General features: G+C 38.7%; 1 protein-coding gene across 1 annotated transcript in view; it reads left to right on the top strand.

Moving 5' to 3' along the window:
* Positions 1 to 652: 652 nt before the first annotated feature.
* Positions 653 to 17500, top strand: part of grin1b (glutamate receptor, ionotropic, N-methyl D-aspartate 1b) — a gene marked incomplete at both ends in the record, with an annotated part of 43665 nt that continues 26817 nt past the window's right edge. The window contains 13 exon segments of the mRNA XM_084552357.1: positions 653 to 760; positions 1364 to 1471; positions 2056 to 2163; positions 2751 to 2858; positions 3442 to 3549; positions 4152 to 4259; positions 4846 to 4953; positions 5538 to 5645; positions 6248 to 6355; positions 6943 to 7050; positions 7587 to 7694; positions 14643 to 15174; positions 17019 to 17275. Of these exon segments, the coding sequence (XP_084408483.1) occupies positions 653 to 760; positions 1364 to 1471; positions 2056 to 2163; positions 2751 to 2858; positions 3442 to 3549; positions 4152 to 4259; positions 4846 to 4953; positions 5538 to 5645; positions 6248 to 6355; positions 6943 to 7050; positions 7587 to 7694; positions 14643 to 15174; positions 17019 to 17275 (1977 nt within the window).

The raw sequence follows: 17500 nt of genomic DNA, 5'->3' as shown, positions 1-17500 counted from the left end.
GTGGTAAGACTTGTTTGCATCCTAAACTAACCTGCATATCATAAGAGACAACAGTATAAATTACAATAATATACAATTTTGTAGTGACATGCTGTGATGTTTTTGATTCCTATTTTCTCCTGTGTCTATCTTTTTTAAGTATTGATGCATCTAGAGAAGATGGGTCCTTTGGGCGCCTTGTTAATGATGAGCACAAAAATCCCAACTGTAAAATGAAAAAAATTGAAGTTAATGGAAAACCTCACCTTTGTCTGTTCGCCTTGAACGACATTAAAGAGGGAGAAGAAATAAGCTATGACTATGGAAGTGAAGACTGCCCATGGAGAACACAAGTATGTTTCCCAGTAAATAGTGAACTGAAAGGCTGATAGTGATGCAAAATGTATCACGTAGTGTTATTTATTTAAATTAAGTATTTCTATTACGAGGTACATTTGCATTGATAAAGTTAAAAGTGAAATGGCAGTACTTTAATTCAGTTATGTATAGCATACAGGTTTCACATTGCCGATAAGAAGGAAATAAAAAATAAATAAAAACTATTCAGGAACAGTCCCCCCGATTGAAAGGGACTTCTAAATTATGACAACTCAGAACAAAACCAAAATATTTAAAATTTGTCAAAAAACATCTAAAATAATATATGTTACAGATGACCACCGCAGCAGCTACTACCAGGGAAGTGGATGACTCCCATTCCTCCTCTGTGCTAAAGTCTCTGTTGGATGACACAACTAGACCAGAGAACACTACTGAACAGGTATGTTGATGTTCATCACTTCAGATTTGATCTCACAGTCTGTCATGTCATTTTCTATGGTTTTAAGAAAGTAATAGGAGGAAAGAACTATATTGAGGTGAGAATCTACTCGTAATCATGACAACAAACAGTTTAATGTAATGCATGTAGAAGGTCAGTAGTAGAGGGGTATTCAGGGCAAATCTCAGCCTCCAAAAGAGTTTATTTCGTGATTAATTATTACTTTAATCTAAACACTAACGACGTCCCCACAACACACCTTCAGACTGTGTGTGAGCACAAACTGTGGATTGAAAATTGGACCAAACTGGTCCCCACATGGAAGTCTAACATTGTGTGTGAAAGGTCCCCACAAAGCCTGTTTCTTTACAGATGTGTAAACACAGATTTAACTTTGTTTGGCATGATGAAATGTTCTATTATATGTGAAATTTTATTTCTGTTAAATTGGCATGTTGGCATGAATCTCTTCTTTAAGGTTCTACCTAACCTAAAGCAGTAATTCTGTTTAGATGTGATTGTTACGATGCATTTACATTCATTTGACAAATAACTTTATATGTTTTATTCTAACATATTGACATCATAAAATATGTGTTGCAGATGACCACCGTTGCAGCTACTACCAAGGAAGTGGATGACTCCCATTCCTCCTCTGTACTAACGTCTCTGTTGGATGACACAACTAGACCAGTGAAAACTACTGAACAGGTATGTTGATGTTCATCACTTCAGATTTGATCTCACAGTCTGTCTTTGTCATTTTCTATGGTTTTAAGAAGCTAAAAGGAGAAAGGAAGTATATTAAGATGAGAATCTATTGGTAATCATGACAACAAACAGTTTAATGTAATGCATGTAGAAGGTCAGTGGTAGAGGGGTATTCAGGGCAAATCTCAGCCTTCAAAATAGTTTATTTCGTGATTAATTATTACTTTAATCTAAACACTAATGACGTCCCCACAACACACCTTCAGACTGTGTGTGAGCACAAACTGTGGATTGAAAATTGGACCAAACTGGTCCCCACATGGAAGTCTAACATTGTGTGTGAAAGGTCCCCACAAACCCTGTTTCTTTACAGATGTGTAAACACAGATTTAGCATTTCTGGGCCATGATGAAATGTTCTATTGTGTATTGAATTTTTATTTATCTTAAATTGGCATGTTGGCATGCATCTCTTCTTTAAGGTTTTACCTAACCATAAATACTCATTCTATTTAGATGTGATTTAGATGACAATAAACTTATTTTTTATGCTAATATACTGACAACATAAAATACGTGTTACAGATGACCACCGTTGCAGCTACTACCAAGGAAGTGGATGACTCCCATTCCTTCTCTGTGCTAAAGTCTCTACTGGATGATACAACTAGACCAGAGAACACTACTGAACAGGTATGTTGATGTTCATCACTTCAGATTTGATCTCACAGTCTGTCTTTGTCATTTTCTATGGTTTTAAGAAAGTAAACAGGAGGAAAGAACTATATTAAGATGAGAATCTACTCGTAATCATGACAACAAACAGTTTAATGTAATGCACGTAGAAGGTCAGTGGTAGAGGGGTATTCAGGGCAAATCTCAGCCTTCAAAATAGTTTATTTCTTAGTTAATTATTACTTTAATCTAAACACTTACGACGTCCCCACAACACACCTTCAGACTGTGTGTGAGCACAAACTGTGGATTGAAAATTGGACCAAACTGGTCCCCACATGGAAGCCTAACATTGTGTGTGAAAGGTCCCCACAAAGCCTGTTTCTTTACAGATGTGTAAACACAGATTTAGCATTGCTGGGCATGATGAAATGTTCTATTGTGTATTGAATTTTTATTTATCTTAAATTAGCATGTTGGCATGCATCTCTTCTTTAAGGTTTTACCTAACCTTAAATAGTCATTCTATTTAGATGTGATTTAGATGACAATAAACTTCTTCATTTTTATGCTAATATACTGACGACATAAAATACGTGTTACAGATGACCACCGTTGCAGCTACTACCAAGGAAGTGGATGACTCCCATTCCTCCTCTGTGCTAAAGTCTCTGTTGGATGATGCAGCTAGACCAGAGAACACTACTGAACAGGTATGTTGATGTTCATCACTTCAGATTTGATCTCACAGTCTGTCTTTGTCATTTTCTATGGTTTTAAGAAGCTAAAAGGAGAAAGGAAGTATATTAAGATGAGAATCTATTGGTAATCATGACAACAAACAGTTTAATGTAATGCATGTAGAAGGTCAGTGGTAGAGGGGTATTCAGGGCAAATCTCAGCCTTCAAAATAGTTTATTTCGTGATTAATTATTACTTTAATCTAAACACTAACGACGTCCCCACAACACACCTTCAGACTGTGTGTGAGCACAAACTGTGGATTGAAAATTGGACCAAACTGGTCCCCACATGGAAGTCTAACATTGTGTGTGAAAGGTCCCCACAAAGCCTGTTTCTTTACAGATGTGTAAACACAGATTTAGCATTGCTGGGCATGATGAAATGTTCTATTGTGTATTGAATTTTTATTTATCTTAAATTGGCATGTTGGCATGCATCTCTTCTTTAAGGTTTTACCTAACCATAAATACTCATTCTATTTAGATGTGATTTAGATGACAATAAACTTATTTTTTATGCTAATATACTGACAACATAAAATACGTGTTACAGATGACCACCGTTGCAGCTACTACCAAGGAAGTGGATGACTCCCATTCCTTCTCTGTGCTAAAGTCTCTGTTGGATGATACAACTAGACCAGAGAACACTACTGAACAGGTATGTTGATGTTCATCACTTCAGATTTGATCTCACAGTCTGTCTTTGTCATTTTCTATGGTTTTAAGAAAGTAATAGGAGGAAAGAACTATATTGAGGTGAGAATCTACTCGTAATCATGACAACAAACAGTTTAATGTAATGGATGTAGAAGGTCAGTGGTAGAGGGGTATTCAGGGCAAATCTCAGCCTTCAAAATAGTTTATTTCTTAGTTAATTATTACTTTAATCTAAACACTTACGACGTCCCCACAACACACCTTCAGACTGTGTGTGAGCACAAACTGTGGATTGAAAATTGGACCAAACTGGTCCCCACATGGAAGTCTAACATTGTGTGTGAAAGGTCCCCACAAAGCCTGTTTCTTTACAGATGTGTAAACACATTTAACTTTGTTTGGCATGATGAAATGTTCTATTATATGTGAAATTTTATTTCTGTTAAATTGGCATGTTGGCATGCATCTCTTCTTTAAGGTTCTACCTTAGCTAAAGCAGTAATTCTGTTTAGATGTGATTGTTACGATGCATTTACATTCATTTGACAATTAACTTTATATGTTTTATTCTAACATATTGACATCATAAAATATGTGTTGCAGATGACCACCGTTGCAGCTACTACCAAGGAAGTGGATGACTCCCATTCCTCCTCTGTACTAACGCCTCTGTTGGATGACACAACTAGACCAGTGAAAACTACTGAACAGGTATGTTGATGTTCATCACTTCAGATTTGATCTCACAGTCTGTCTTTGTCATTTTCTATGGTTTTAAGAAAGTAATAGGAGGAAGGAAGTATATTAAGATGAGAATCTATTGGTAATCATGACAACAAACAGTTTAATGTAATGCATGTAGAAGGTCAGTGGGAGAGGGGTATTCAGGGTAAAGCTCAGCCTTCATAAGAGTTTATTTCTTAGTTAATTATTACTTTATTCTAAACACTTACGGCGTCCCCACAACACACCTTCAGACTGTGTGTGAGCACAAACTGTGCATTGAAAATTGGACCAAACTGGTCCCCACATGGAAGTCTAACATTGTGTGTGAAAGGTCCCCACAAAGCCTGTTTCTTTACAGATGTGTAAACACAGATTTAGCATTGCTGGGCATGATGAAATGTTCTATTGTGTATTGAATTTTTATTTATCTTAAATTAGCATGTTGGCATGCATCTCTTCTTTAAGGTTTTACCTAACCTTAAATAGTCATTCTATTTAGATGTGATTTAGATGACAATAAACTTCTTCATTTTTATGCTAATATACTGACGACATAAAATACGTGTTACAGATGACCACCGTTGCAGCTACTACCAAGGAAGTGGATGACTCCCATTCCTCCTCTGTGCTAAAGTCTCTGTTGGATGATGCAGCTAGACCAGAGAACACTACTGAACAGGTATGTTGATGTTCATCACTTCAGATTTGATCTCACAGTCTGTCTTTGTCATTTTCTATGGTTTTAAGAAGCTAAAAGGAGAAAGGAAGTATATTAAGATGAGAATCTATTGGTAATCATGACAACAAACAGTTTAATGTAATGCATGTAGAAGGTCAGTGGTAGAGGGGTATTCAGGGCAAATCTCAGCCTTCAAAATAGTTTATTTCGTGATTAATTATTACTTTAATCTAAACACTAACGACGTCCCCACAACACACCTTCAGACTGTGTGTGAGCACAAACTGTGGATTGAAAATTGGACCAAACTGGTCCCCACATGGAAGTCTAACATTGTGTGTGAAAGGTCCCCACAAAGCCTGTTTCTTTACAGATGTGTAAACACAGATTTAGCATTTCTGGGCCATGATGAAATGTTCTATTGTGTATTGAATTTTTATTTATCTTAAATTGGCATGTTGGCATGCATCTCTTCTTTAAGGTTTTACCTAACCATAAATACTCATTCTATTTAGATGTGATTTAGATGACAATAAACTTATTTTTTATGCTAATATACTGACAACATAAAATACGTGTTACAGATGACCACCGTTGCAGCTACTACCAAGGAAGTGGATGACTCCCATTCCTTCTCTGTGCTAAAGTCTCTGTTGGATGATACAACTAGACCAGAGAACACTACTGAACAGGTATGTTGATGTTCATCACTTCAGATTTGATCTCACAGTCTGTCTTTGTCATTTTCTATGGTTTTAAGAAAGTAATAGGAGGAAAGAACTATATTGAGGTGAGAATCTACTCGTAATCATGACAACAAACAGTTTAATGTAATGGATGTAGAAGGTCAGTGGTAGAGGGGTATTCAGGGCAAATCTCAGCCTTCAAAATAGTTTATTTCTTAGTTAATTATTACTTTAATCTAAACACTTACGACGTCCCCACAACACACCTTCAGACTGTGTGTGAGCACAAACTGTGGATTGAAAATTGGACCAAACTGGTCCCCACATGGAAGTCTAACATTGTGTGTGAAAGGTCCCCACAAAGCCTGTTTCTTTACAGATGTGTAAACACATTTAACTTTGTTTGGCATGATGAAATGTTCTATTATATGTGAAATTTTATTTCTGTTAAATTGGCATGTTGGCATGCATCTCTTCTTTAAGGTTCTACCTTAGCTAAAGCAGTAATTCTGTTTAGATGTGATTGTTACGATGCATTTACATTCATTTGACAATTAACTTTATATGTTTTATTCTAACATATTGACATCATAAAATATGTGTTGCAGATGACCACCGTTGCAGCTACTACCAAGGAAGTGGATGACTCCCATTCCTCCTCTGTACTAACGCCTCTGTTGGATGACACAACTAGACCAGTGAAAACTACTGAACAGGTATGTTGATGTTCATCACTTCAGATTTGATCTCACAGTCTGTCTTTGTCATTTTCTATGGTTTTAAGAAAGTAATAGGAGGAAGGAAGTATATTAAGATGAGAATCTATTGGTAATCATGACAACAAACAGTTTAATGTAATGCATGTAGAAGGTCAGTGGGAGAGGGGTATTCAGGGTAAAGCTCAGCCTTCATAAGAGTTTATTTCTTAGTTAATTATTACTTTATTCTAAACACTTACGGCGTCCCCACAACACACCTTCAGACTGTGTGTGAGCACAAACTGTGCATTGAAAATTGGACCAAACTGGTCCCCACATGGAAGTCTAACATTGTGTGTGAAAGGTCCCCACAAACCCTGTTTCTTTACAAATGTGTAAACACAGATTTAGCATTTCTGGGCCATGATGAAGTGTTCTATTGTGTATTGAATTTCTATTTCTCTTAAATTAGCATGTTGGCATGCATCTCTTCTTTAAGGTTTTACCTAAACTAAAATAGTCATTCTATTTAGATGTGATTTAGATGACAATAAACTTCTTATGTTTTATTCTAATATAATGACATCATAAAATACGTGTTACAGATGACCACCGTTGCAGCTACTACCAAGGAAGTGGATGACTCCCATTTCTCCTCTGTGCTAAAGTCTCTGTTGGATGATACAACTAGACCAGAGAACACTACTGAACAGGTATGTTGATGTTAATCACTTCAGATTTGATCTCACAGTCTGTCTTTTTCATTTTCTATGGTTTTAAGAAAGTAATAGGATGAAAGAAATATACTAAGATGAGAATCTATTGGTAATCATGACAACAAACAGTTTAATGTAATGCATGTAGAAGGTCAGTGGTAGAGGGGTATTCAGGGCAAATCTCAGCCTTCAAAAGAGTTTATTTCTTAGTTAATTATTATTTTATTCTAAACATTTATGACGTCCCCACAACACACACTTTCAGAGTGTGTGTGAGCACAAACTGTGGATTGAAAATTGGACCAAACTGGTCCCCACATGGAAGTCTAACATTGTGTGTGAAAGGTCCCCACAAAGCCTGTTTCTTTACAGATGTGTAAACACAGACATCAAATTGTTGGGCAAGATTAAAATATTGTATTATGAATTCACTTTTTATTTCTCTTAAATTGGTGTGTTGGCATACATCTCTTCTTTAAGGTTTTAACTTAACAGGTAGTCATTCTGTTGACATCATAAAATATGTGTTACAGATGACCACTGTTGCAGCTCCAACGAAGGAAGTGGATGACTCCCATTCCTCCTCTGTGCTAAAGTCTCAGTTGGATGATGCAGCTAGACCAGAGAACACTACTGAACAGGTATGTTGATGTTCATCACTTCAGATTCGATCTCACAGTCGGTTTTAAGAAAGTAATAGGAGGAAAAAAATATACTAAGATAAGAATCTACTGGTAATCATGACAACAAACAGTTTAATGTAATGCATGTAGAAGGTCAGTGGTAGAGGGGTATTCAGGGCAAATCTCAGCCTTCAAAATAGTTTATTTCTTAGTTAATTATTACTTTAATCTAAACACTAACGACGTTCCCACAACTTGGGTGAAACTGTGGGTAAAAACTGGGTCAAAGCGGTATGCGAAATGTCCCCTCACTGTGCCATAACATTTAAGTACCTGTTTCTTTAATTGTATGTTCATACATATTGAAATATTTGTTTACAGGTTGTGGGAGTTTTTCAAGATGAAAATAATAATTATGTTCCGAGACTACGAAGGACTAAAAGTGTCATTGTAAGTTCTCATTTACAGTGTCATCAAGAAAATACAAATAATAATGTTTTACTACTAAAATTACTAATTTTCATTTGCAATTCTTCAGTGGATTGTAGTCTTAAATTACACATATTTAAGTAGACAAAACTGAAAAAAATCCCCTTTTCACTGACACCAATATGTTTTTTGTGAGATCAACTGTCCAAAACGCCAAAAAAAATCACTTTATTGTAAGCAAAATAGCGAAACAAATTACTTGAACATTTTTTTTAAAAAGATTTAAATTGTGTCAGTTTAATTAAGGAATTAATTGTTACATCTCCACATATTTCTAACTACTTTCCCTTTTTTAGATAAAAGACATACATCTTGAAGATTCTGATGAACTGTATGATTCAACTTCAGAGAGTGCCGAAGATTACATTCCAGATACCACTTGCGAAAGTGACAGTGACAGTGAAGCTAGCCTTACACAAAACCAAAGGAAAAAAGTTCAGACTCTTGATCATTTACTGGAGGCTTCTGACTCAGAGAGTTCCCTTGTCTGTGACAGCACCACCTCGGACAATCCTGTCAGGCTAAATATTACCTCTGAAGAGGCCAGAGACGAAGAAGAACCCTGTTCAAGTCAGGACATAAATGATAATATAGTTGTTGGTGCATGCCAAAAAAAAGGTGGAAATAGAGTGTACGACAAGAGACATTATTGCTTGTATTGTCGTAAGCCTTATGCGAAGATGGCGAGGCATCTTGAACGTGCACATGAAAATAAGGCTGATGTGGCGAAAGCTCTAAGCTTTACGAAGGGTTCGAAGGAGAGAAAGAATCAGCTGGATTATATTCGCAACAAAGGAAACTATGCTCACAATGCTGCTGTTATGGAGTCAGGAAAGGGAGAACTGGTACCATCGAAACGACCACTCAAAAAAGAACAGGGAAGTGACTTCATGCACTGTGCATATTGTCAAGGACTTTATAAAAGAAAGGTTCTCTGGCGACATATGCGCAGTTGTAAACTTACACCTGGATCAGCTGCCCCCAAACCAGGAAAAAACCGTGTTCAATCCATGTGTACATACACAGGACCTGTACCTTCACCCATGAGTAAACAGCTGTGGGAAGTAATCAGTGCCATGAATCCTGACCCAATCTCCGATATAATAAAAAATGACAAAGTCATTATTGATCTTGGACAGCACTTGTTAAACAAAGGCGGGGCATCTGCCAAGAATAAACAGTGTGTGCGAGAGAAGATGCGAGAAATGGGAAGACTCGTTTACCATGCCAGAGGAGTAACCACTTTAAAAAAAATGGAAGATTTCATAAATCCAAAGAAGTACATGGAGACTGTCAAAGCTGTAAAAGTTACATGTGGGTATGACAATGAGACAAACAAGTTCTTGATTCCATCACTAGCAAACAAACTTGGGCATTCCCTGGTTAAAGTAAGTAAACTCTTAAAAGCTCAGGGGTTAATCACAAACAACAATGAGCTGGTGAAAAGGGCCAGTGAGTTTCAAGATGTTCATCAAGAGAAGTGGAATGAGATGATCTCAGCTACGGCACTGAGGAACATCAGGGAAGCAAAGTGGAATGTTCCTAGTCTTATGCCCTTTACCGAAGATGTCCAAAAACTGCATGCATATCTCAGGCAAGTGCAAGATGAGTGGTACAATTCACTCACTGAAGTTCCCTCTACAAAAGCCTGGGTGGAGCTGTCAAAGGTTTGTCTTGCCCAGATTATTCTCTTTAACCGGCGCAGGGAAGGCGAAGTGTCAAGTATGCCCTTAAATGCATTTTCATCAAGAGACACTTCGGATCCGCACGAGGACGTGGACTGGGCACTCTCTGAAGTAGAAAAAAAACTCTGCAGACATTTCTCAAGGATTATCATCAGGGGAAAACGTGGTCGCCCAGTTCCAGTTCTCCTGACTCCAAAAATGCTGTCTGCATTAGAACTCCTTGTTAATCAGAGGGATGCTTGTGGGGTTCTAAAAGACAATGCTTATATGTTTGCAAGACCAGAAGCTATGACACATTTCCGGGGTTCAGACTGCCTCCGTGGTTTTGCAATGGTGTGTGGTGCAAAGTGTCCTAAATCACTGACATCTACCAGACTGCGAAAGCATGCTGCAACCCTTTCAACTGTGCTGAACATGACAGACACAGAAATGGACCAGCTGGCCAACTTTCTTGGACATGACATAAGAGTCCATCGAGAGTACTATAGACTCCCTGAGAAGACCCTGCAACTCGCCAAAATCAGCAAAGTTCTAATGGCACTTGAGCAAGGAAGACTGGCCGAGTTTCATGGAAAGAACTTGGATGAAATTGGGATCGATCCAGATGGTGTGTGTTGTTGTTGATGTTGTTGTCTACATTCTATCAATCTGTCTTTTCTTCAAACACATTGATAACATGCAATTTGTATGACTTGCACAGAAAAGCTTCAGGAAAGCGATGAGGAAGATGGAAGTGCACAAGAAAGAAACTGTTCATCTACTACTGATGGTATGTATTGTTAATAAGTTATCTTCAAAGACTCTACTGTTTTCCTCAGCTGGAACAAAGTTATTTTATTTGTTTTGGTGAATACCTAGTGTATCTAGGGATTTCGGCACTCTTTGATTAGATGGAGTGTAGAGTTGAATTGTAGTAATTACAAGGTGTCTTCATAGAATGTGCTTATTATTATGGGGACATATGGAAAATAGTATATATTTTCAAAACATATGTATCATTTTGAAGTTTTTATATTTTCCATAGATCCATTCACGGAGGAGACAGTTTCCCCTACTGAGAGAAATGATATGCCACCATCACCTAAAGGACACAAACCATCATCATCTGATGTCAAGATACTTTCAGGAGTCAGTGCTCAGGGGGCTTCCTCCAAAGGTGAAGTCTTTACACATGTCTCATTTGCATGTACATATTTATGTCTGCTAGAGTGGGGCTAATAACATTAATGGTTCTAATAGCTGACACATGGGTTACTAAACTAAATAACTAAAATGTATTCCAACTACCAGTCCACGGTGCAGTAGTGTTCAAACTGTAGAAGTAACCTTGTGTAGCTGTGATAGCTATAATATATATAATAGTTGAGAAAGATGCAGTTGCTAAAGTCACAATCACTCTAAAATTTTTGCAGTTCCACATACTGTATAAGTGTTTATCCATTTCATCCAAATGTTGATAGAGAAAATTATTAAATTGTTTGTTAAAAATCTAAATCAGTATTTCATGAATATATAACAAGTGCACCCACTGTAATGACCAGATTGACTAATTTATTGACTAATAAGAACCATGCACTTACTTACTGGGACTGGGAAATGTACATTTATGTAAAACTAAATCAAACATAACAGTATACTTTAAAAATATTTCATGACTGTCTTACTTTGAATGTGTGACAAATTAAACACTTTTAACTGTGTAGGTAAAGTTGATTGGCAGTTGTTGTAACTGGTTTTGTACATTAATCATCGTTAAGTTCGACAGAAAACTAAATGAACATTCCTAAAATGTAGTCAAAATACTTCACTGAAGGTTTTCACTGATTAACACAATCAGAGGATATGTGTATGTAAATGTATGGCTAACATAGTGATTAACACAATTTTACACTTTAATGGATTAAATAATACTATTGACTAATTATAATTAAAACCAATACTGCAATAAATGAATTGGGTATTCTCAACATTCTGTTGTACATGTAAAGAAAATTTTATCATTTACATTTTTCTGAATATTGTCCATAGACCCATCCGCAGAGGAGACACTTTCCTTTACTGAGGGGAGTGAAATGCCAGCACCATCCAAAAGACGCAAACTTCCAACATCAGCTGGAGAGATATCTTCAGGAGTCAGTGCTCAGAGGCCTTTCTCCAAAGGTGTGCTTTTTTACTGTATATGCTGGCTTTTGCTGTAAACTAATATCAGACTATGGAACTTCAGGCCATAATCCTAGAATATACTCTCCCTTATCCCTTTGTTTACACATTTGTTTTTTCTGACCACTTTAAGGTAACAACACTGCACAGAAGAAGAAAACACCCTGGCAGCCGACAGAGGTGCAGGCGGTGGAAAGGCATATGAATCAGTTCATCACATCTTGTATTGTACCAGCAAAGAGCGACTGTGAGAAGTGTTTGAAGGCTGAACCAGAAGCTCTTAAGAACAGGGACTGGCACAACCTCAAATTCTATGTTTATAACCGTATTACAGCCTACAAACGGAAAATACAGCGTAAATAGTGTGGTCTGTGGTATGGCAGGTTTTGTTCTTAATGTATCTGCACATTACTGCATGGGCTTTCAGTTTTACACACCGTGTAGAGTTTGAATGATTGACTTTAAAGTTTAAAGTTATAAAGTTAGTCAATAAAAGTTAATTCTGCAATTTAAATGTGAGTGTGATGTCATTAAATTAGTTTAATAAGATAAATTAATAGTTGGGAGCAGTTTTAATATGTTGGCATTGAGCATCTGACCATTGTGTTGTAGTTAACTCATGCTGGTGCTTGGCTGTAATTATAAATATGAAGCTAAAAATAGTTGGTGACTTGTTGCTGATATGACTCATTTAATTCGTGTCAATAATGCTTAATGTTTTTGCCAGGTCCCCACTAATCAAACGGGAATTTGTGTGAATAATGCAAATAATATGTAAATAATGTCCCCGTGAGCCATGTTGACTCGATATTTTCTAAGTCCCCACTAAGCACGGGGATAACACGACTTCATGATTTCAGGTTTTTAAGGTCGTGTATATTCTAACGGGACTGAGATTAGTATACTTGATTTTTTTCAGCTCTTGGGGACCTTAAGAAAGACTGGTCCCCGCAAGTGATGATCAGAAAGTTGGTCCCCATCAAACATGGAAACCCGTATGTGTGTGTGTGTGTGTGTGTGCGTGTGTGTGTGTGTGCGTGTGTGTGTGTGTGTGTGTGTGTGTGCGTGTGTGTGTGTGTGTGTGTGTGTGTGTGTATGTGTGTGTGTGTGTGTGTGTGTGTGTGTGTGTGTGTGTGTGTGTGTGCTCAGTGGCCTGGAAGCTGAAGGAAACCTCCTCATGACTGTGAACACCAGAGAGGATAATCAGACAGGAGGTCATACGTGTCCTACTTCCATGTCCACAGCTGAGACCGGACTCCAAGGACCAGCTGTGATGTCACACAAAGGGGAGGAGCTAACAGGCAGAGGCTAACTGATGCTAACAGGTCTTTAACTGTCCCATAAAGGGACCAGGACTGTCTTCTGTCTCCTGCATCAGCTAGGTCAACATCAGGGACGTCCTGTCTCTCTCTGACACTAGTTGATGCTTTAGTGTCGTCCAGGCTGGATCGCTGTCTGGATCTACTGCCCTCTACTCTACTCTACTCTACTCTACTCTACTCTACTCTACTCTCCCATGTTGAACTGGGGGGGGGGGGGGGTAATGAAGATTTGAGAGGCCTGTTTCCTTGGCAACTACATTAAGGATCTGCAGCTGCATCCCTGCTGCCGTGGCAACAGTCGTGAACGCTGGCAGTGATGTGGAAGAAATTTAAAAACAGAAACAACCACAGAAGAAGAGGCTGGGGGGAGGGGCTTCCTTCATCATGATGATGATGATGAAGAGTGGTGATGGGTGAAGTGATAATAATAAAAAGATTAAATAAATGTCCAGTCTTCAGGACATGTTTATGTTAATAATATTTTATATTATTTATATTTTATATTATTAATATTTTATATTATTTATATCTTATTTTATTAATATATTTTATATTATTTATATTTATTTTATTAATATATTTTATATTATTAATGTTTTATTTTATTTATATATTTTATATTATTTATATTTTATTTTATTTATATATTTTTTATTATTAATGTTTTATTTTATTAATATATTTTATATTATTTATATTTTATTTTATTAATATATTTTATATTATTAATATATTTTATATTATTAATATTTTATTTTATTAATATATTTTATATTATTTATATTTATTTTATTAATATATTTTATATTATTTATATTTATTTTATTAATATATTTTATATTATTTATATTTATTTTATTAATATATTTTATATTATTAATATATTTTATTTTATTAATATATTTTATATTATTAATATATTTTATTTTATTAATATATTTTATATTATTTATATTTATTTTATTAATATATTTTATATTATTAATGTTTTATTTTATTTATATATTTATATTATTCATATTTTATATTATTAATATTTTATATTATTTATATTTTATTTTATTAATATATTTTATATTATTAATATTTTATTTTATTAATATATTTTATATTATTTATATTTATTTTATTAATATATTTTATATTATTTATATTTATTTTATTAATATATTTTATATTATTTATTTTTATTTTATTAATATATTTTATATTATTAATGTTTTATTTTATTCATACTTGGTCTCCATGGTTCCGTAGTCCCAGCTGCTCTGCTCCTGTTCATGGTTTCATTAATAACGGTTCTTCCTCAGGAGACCAGGAACCAGCTCCTCATCCTCAGTCACGTGATCATTTCAGCAACACACCACGCTCGTCCACGCGCTCAGGCGGCCGCGCGCGTGCTCTCATCTCCTCAGTCCGTGGGCGCGCGTCAGAGATCCAAGGACAGAGCCGCGCGCTCCTCGCGAGCATCAGGTCATCACGAGCCCGAACCGACCGACACCGAGGAACCGGAGCCGAGGTCCGGCCGAGAGGAGCCGGAGTCCAGACGGTTCGGAACCGGACGGAGTCTGAATCAAGAGGACGGAGACACCAGGACCGGGAGACACCTGGTCCGTCCACGACGTCACCGGAACCGGGACCTTGTTGATCTCATTGATCTGAGTCTGAACGGAACCGAGACCACAGGCACCGAACCGGAGTGGGACCGAGGAGAGACCGAGGAGAGACCGAGGAGACAACGGAGGACCCTGAAATCAACAGGAGACACAACGACGTGTTCTGTAACGGAATTCAGCCGAGAGGAAGAACCAGGACCAGGACCAGGACCTTCAGCCTCTAACAGTAAGTGTCTCTGTGTTAAACAGAACCCAGTAGAACCAGGTCTGACTGCTGGACCATGAGGACAATCAGCCGCAGAGTAACTGAGTACATTTACTCCACTACAGCTGATTAAACACTGGCCCCCGGAGGCCCCCAGCACCCAGGACGGTACACGGTCCATTCACTGGTTCTGATGGGTCAGTCTGGTTCTGATGGTTCTGATAGGTTAGTCTGGTTCTGATGGGTCAGTCTGGTTCTGATGGTTCTGATGGGTCAGTCTGGTTCTGACGGGTCAGTCTGGTTCTGATGGGTCAGTCTGGTTCTGATGGTTCTGATGGGTCAGTCTGGTTGTGATGGGTCAGTCTGGTTCTGACGGGTCTGTCTGGTTCTGATGGTTCTGATGGGTCAGTCTGGTTCTGATGGGTCAGTCTGGTTCTGATGGTTCTGTCTGGTTCTGATGGTTCTGATGGTTCTGATGGGTCAGTCTGGTTCTGATGGTTCTGATGGGTCAGTCTGGTTCTGATGGTTCTGTCTGGTTCTGATGGTTCTGATGGTTCTGATGGGTCAGTCTGGTTCTGATGGTTCTGATGGTTCTGATGGGTCAGTCTGGTTCTGATGGTTCTGATGGTTCTGATGGGTCAGTCTGGTTCTGATGGTTCTGATGGGTCAGTCTGGTTCTGATGGTTCTGTCTTTGTTGTTGTTTGGTCTGATGATGAGTTCACTGTCTGCAGAGCCCGGTGGAATAATGAGCTCTGTGATGTAGAACCATCTGATAGAGAGATTATTCAGAGATAACAACAAGATGCTGTAATGTCTGACTGTAATTAAACACAACATGACCTTGGGAGGGAGGGAGGGAGAGGAGGAGGGGGGGGGAGGGGGGGAGGGGGAGAGATAGAGAGGGGGAGGGAGGAAGGGAGGGAGAGGGGGAGGGGGAGGGAGGAAGGGAGGGAGAGGGGGAGGGAGGAAGGGAGGAAGGAAGGGAGGAAGGGAGAGGGGGAGGGAGAGAGGAAGGGAGGGAGAGGGGGAGGGAGGAAGGAAGGGAGGGAGGAAGGAAGGGAGGAAGGGAGAGGGGGAGGGAGAGAGGAAGGGAGGGAGAGGGGGAGGGAGGAAGGAAGGGAGAGAGGAAGGGAGGAAGGATTCAGTTTTAAACAGCTGATTGACAGGTAGCTGGGAGTCAGGTGGTTCTGTTTCCATCCCGTGTGACGTTTGAGTGGAGTGGGAATTCTCTGTTAAGTGAAGTCCAGAATGTCCCACGTCTGAGGCAGGTCATTAAACGCAGCAGGTAGAGGACTGAGGCTGGTCTGGGACCAGAGACGGACTCTGATTCTCTCTGTTTCAACGTTTCATGACCCACTTTACTTCCTGTCTGTGTGACGGTTGGCTCCTCCCACACTGGTCTCACCTGTGACTCATTTTACAGGTGAGACAGTGAAGATGGAAGGTTTCTGTTCAGAACAATTAGTCAAAACATCGTGAAAGTTGTCAAAGAGAACCCAAGAGACATGAGACTGAAATACACCAGTATTACATATCAGAGAGGTGAAGTGTCTCCATCAACGTAATGAGACTCAGGTGTGGTTCAGGTCCTGGTTTGGTTTCAATAAATCAGGGATTTGTCTCAGTCTGATCTTCACAACACATGTTTGTGGACAAAGGAGCTTTCTGAGGAGCTCAGAGAAAGAGTTGTTGTTGCTCATCAGCCTGGAGAAGGTTCCAGAACCATCTCTAAAGAGTTTGGAACCCACAAATAATCCACAGTCAGACAGATTGAAGACGACTGTTGCTGTTGGTTCTTGTGGTTCTGGTTCCTGTGGTGGTGGTGGTGGACCAGACTATGAAGCTGGGTGTGGCTGTGTTTCAGTGGAGCTCCGTGGCGTCCTGCTGCTGGCCGTCCTGCAGTGCTGCTCCGTGGCCCGGTGCGGCTGCGAGCCTCGTCTGGTCAACGTGGGCGCCGTCCTGAGTCACAAGCGCTTCGAGCAGGTGTTCAAGGAGGCGGTGAGTCAGGCCAACGCTCTGTACGGCAAGGACAAGTTCAAGATGAACGCCATCTCCGTCACCCACAAACCCAACGCCATCCAGATGGCGCTGTCCGTCTGTGAGGACCTCATCTCCAACCAGGTGAGGGCGCTCATGGGACTTCTTCTTCTTCTCTTGTTATTATTGTAGACTCAGTCGTGCTGGTCGACCAGGACTGCGGAGGATTTTAATGTGAAAGTCACTTCCTGTCTGTGAGAGCAACAACCAAACTATTTATAACGTTGTCCCTTTCACATTAAAAGCTCCTGTTGGTGGATGAAATGAGGTCAACATGGAGGACAGATTAATGTCCTCTGTCTCTGTAAT

The sequence above is a fragment of the Chelon labrosus genome (genome assembly GCF_963514085.1).
Source record: "Chelon labrosus genome assembly, chromosome: 9".
Lineage (NCBI taxonomy): Eukaryota > Metazoa > Chordata > Actinopteri > Mugiliformes > Mugilidae > Chelon > Chelon labrosus.
The sequence above is the reverse complement of the archived record's forward strand: the minus strand, read 5'-3'. Positions and strand labels throughout refer to the sequence as shown.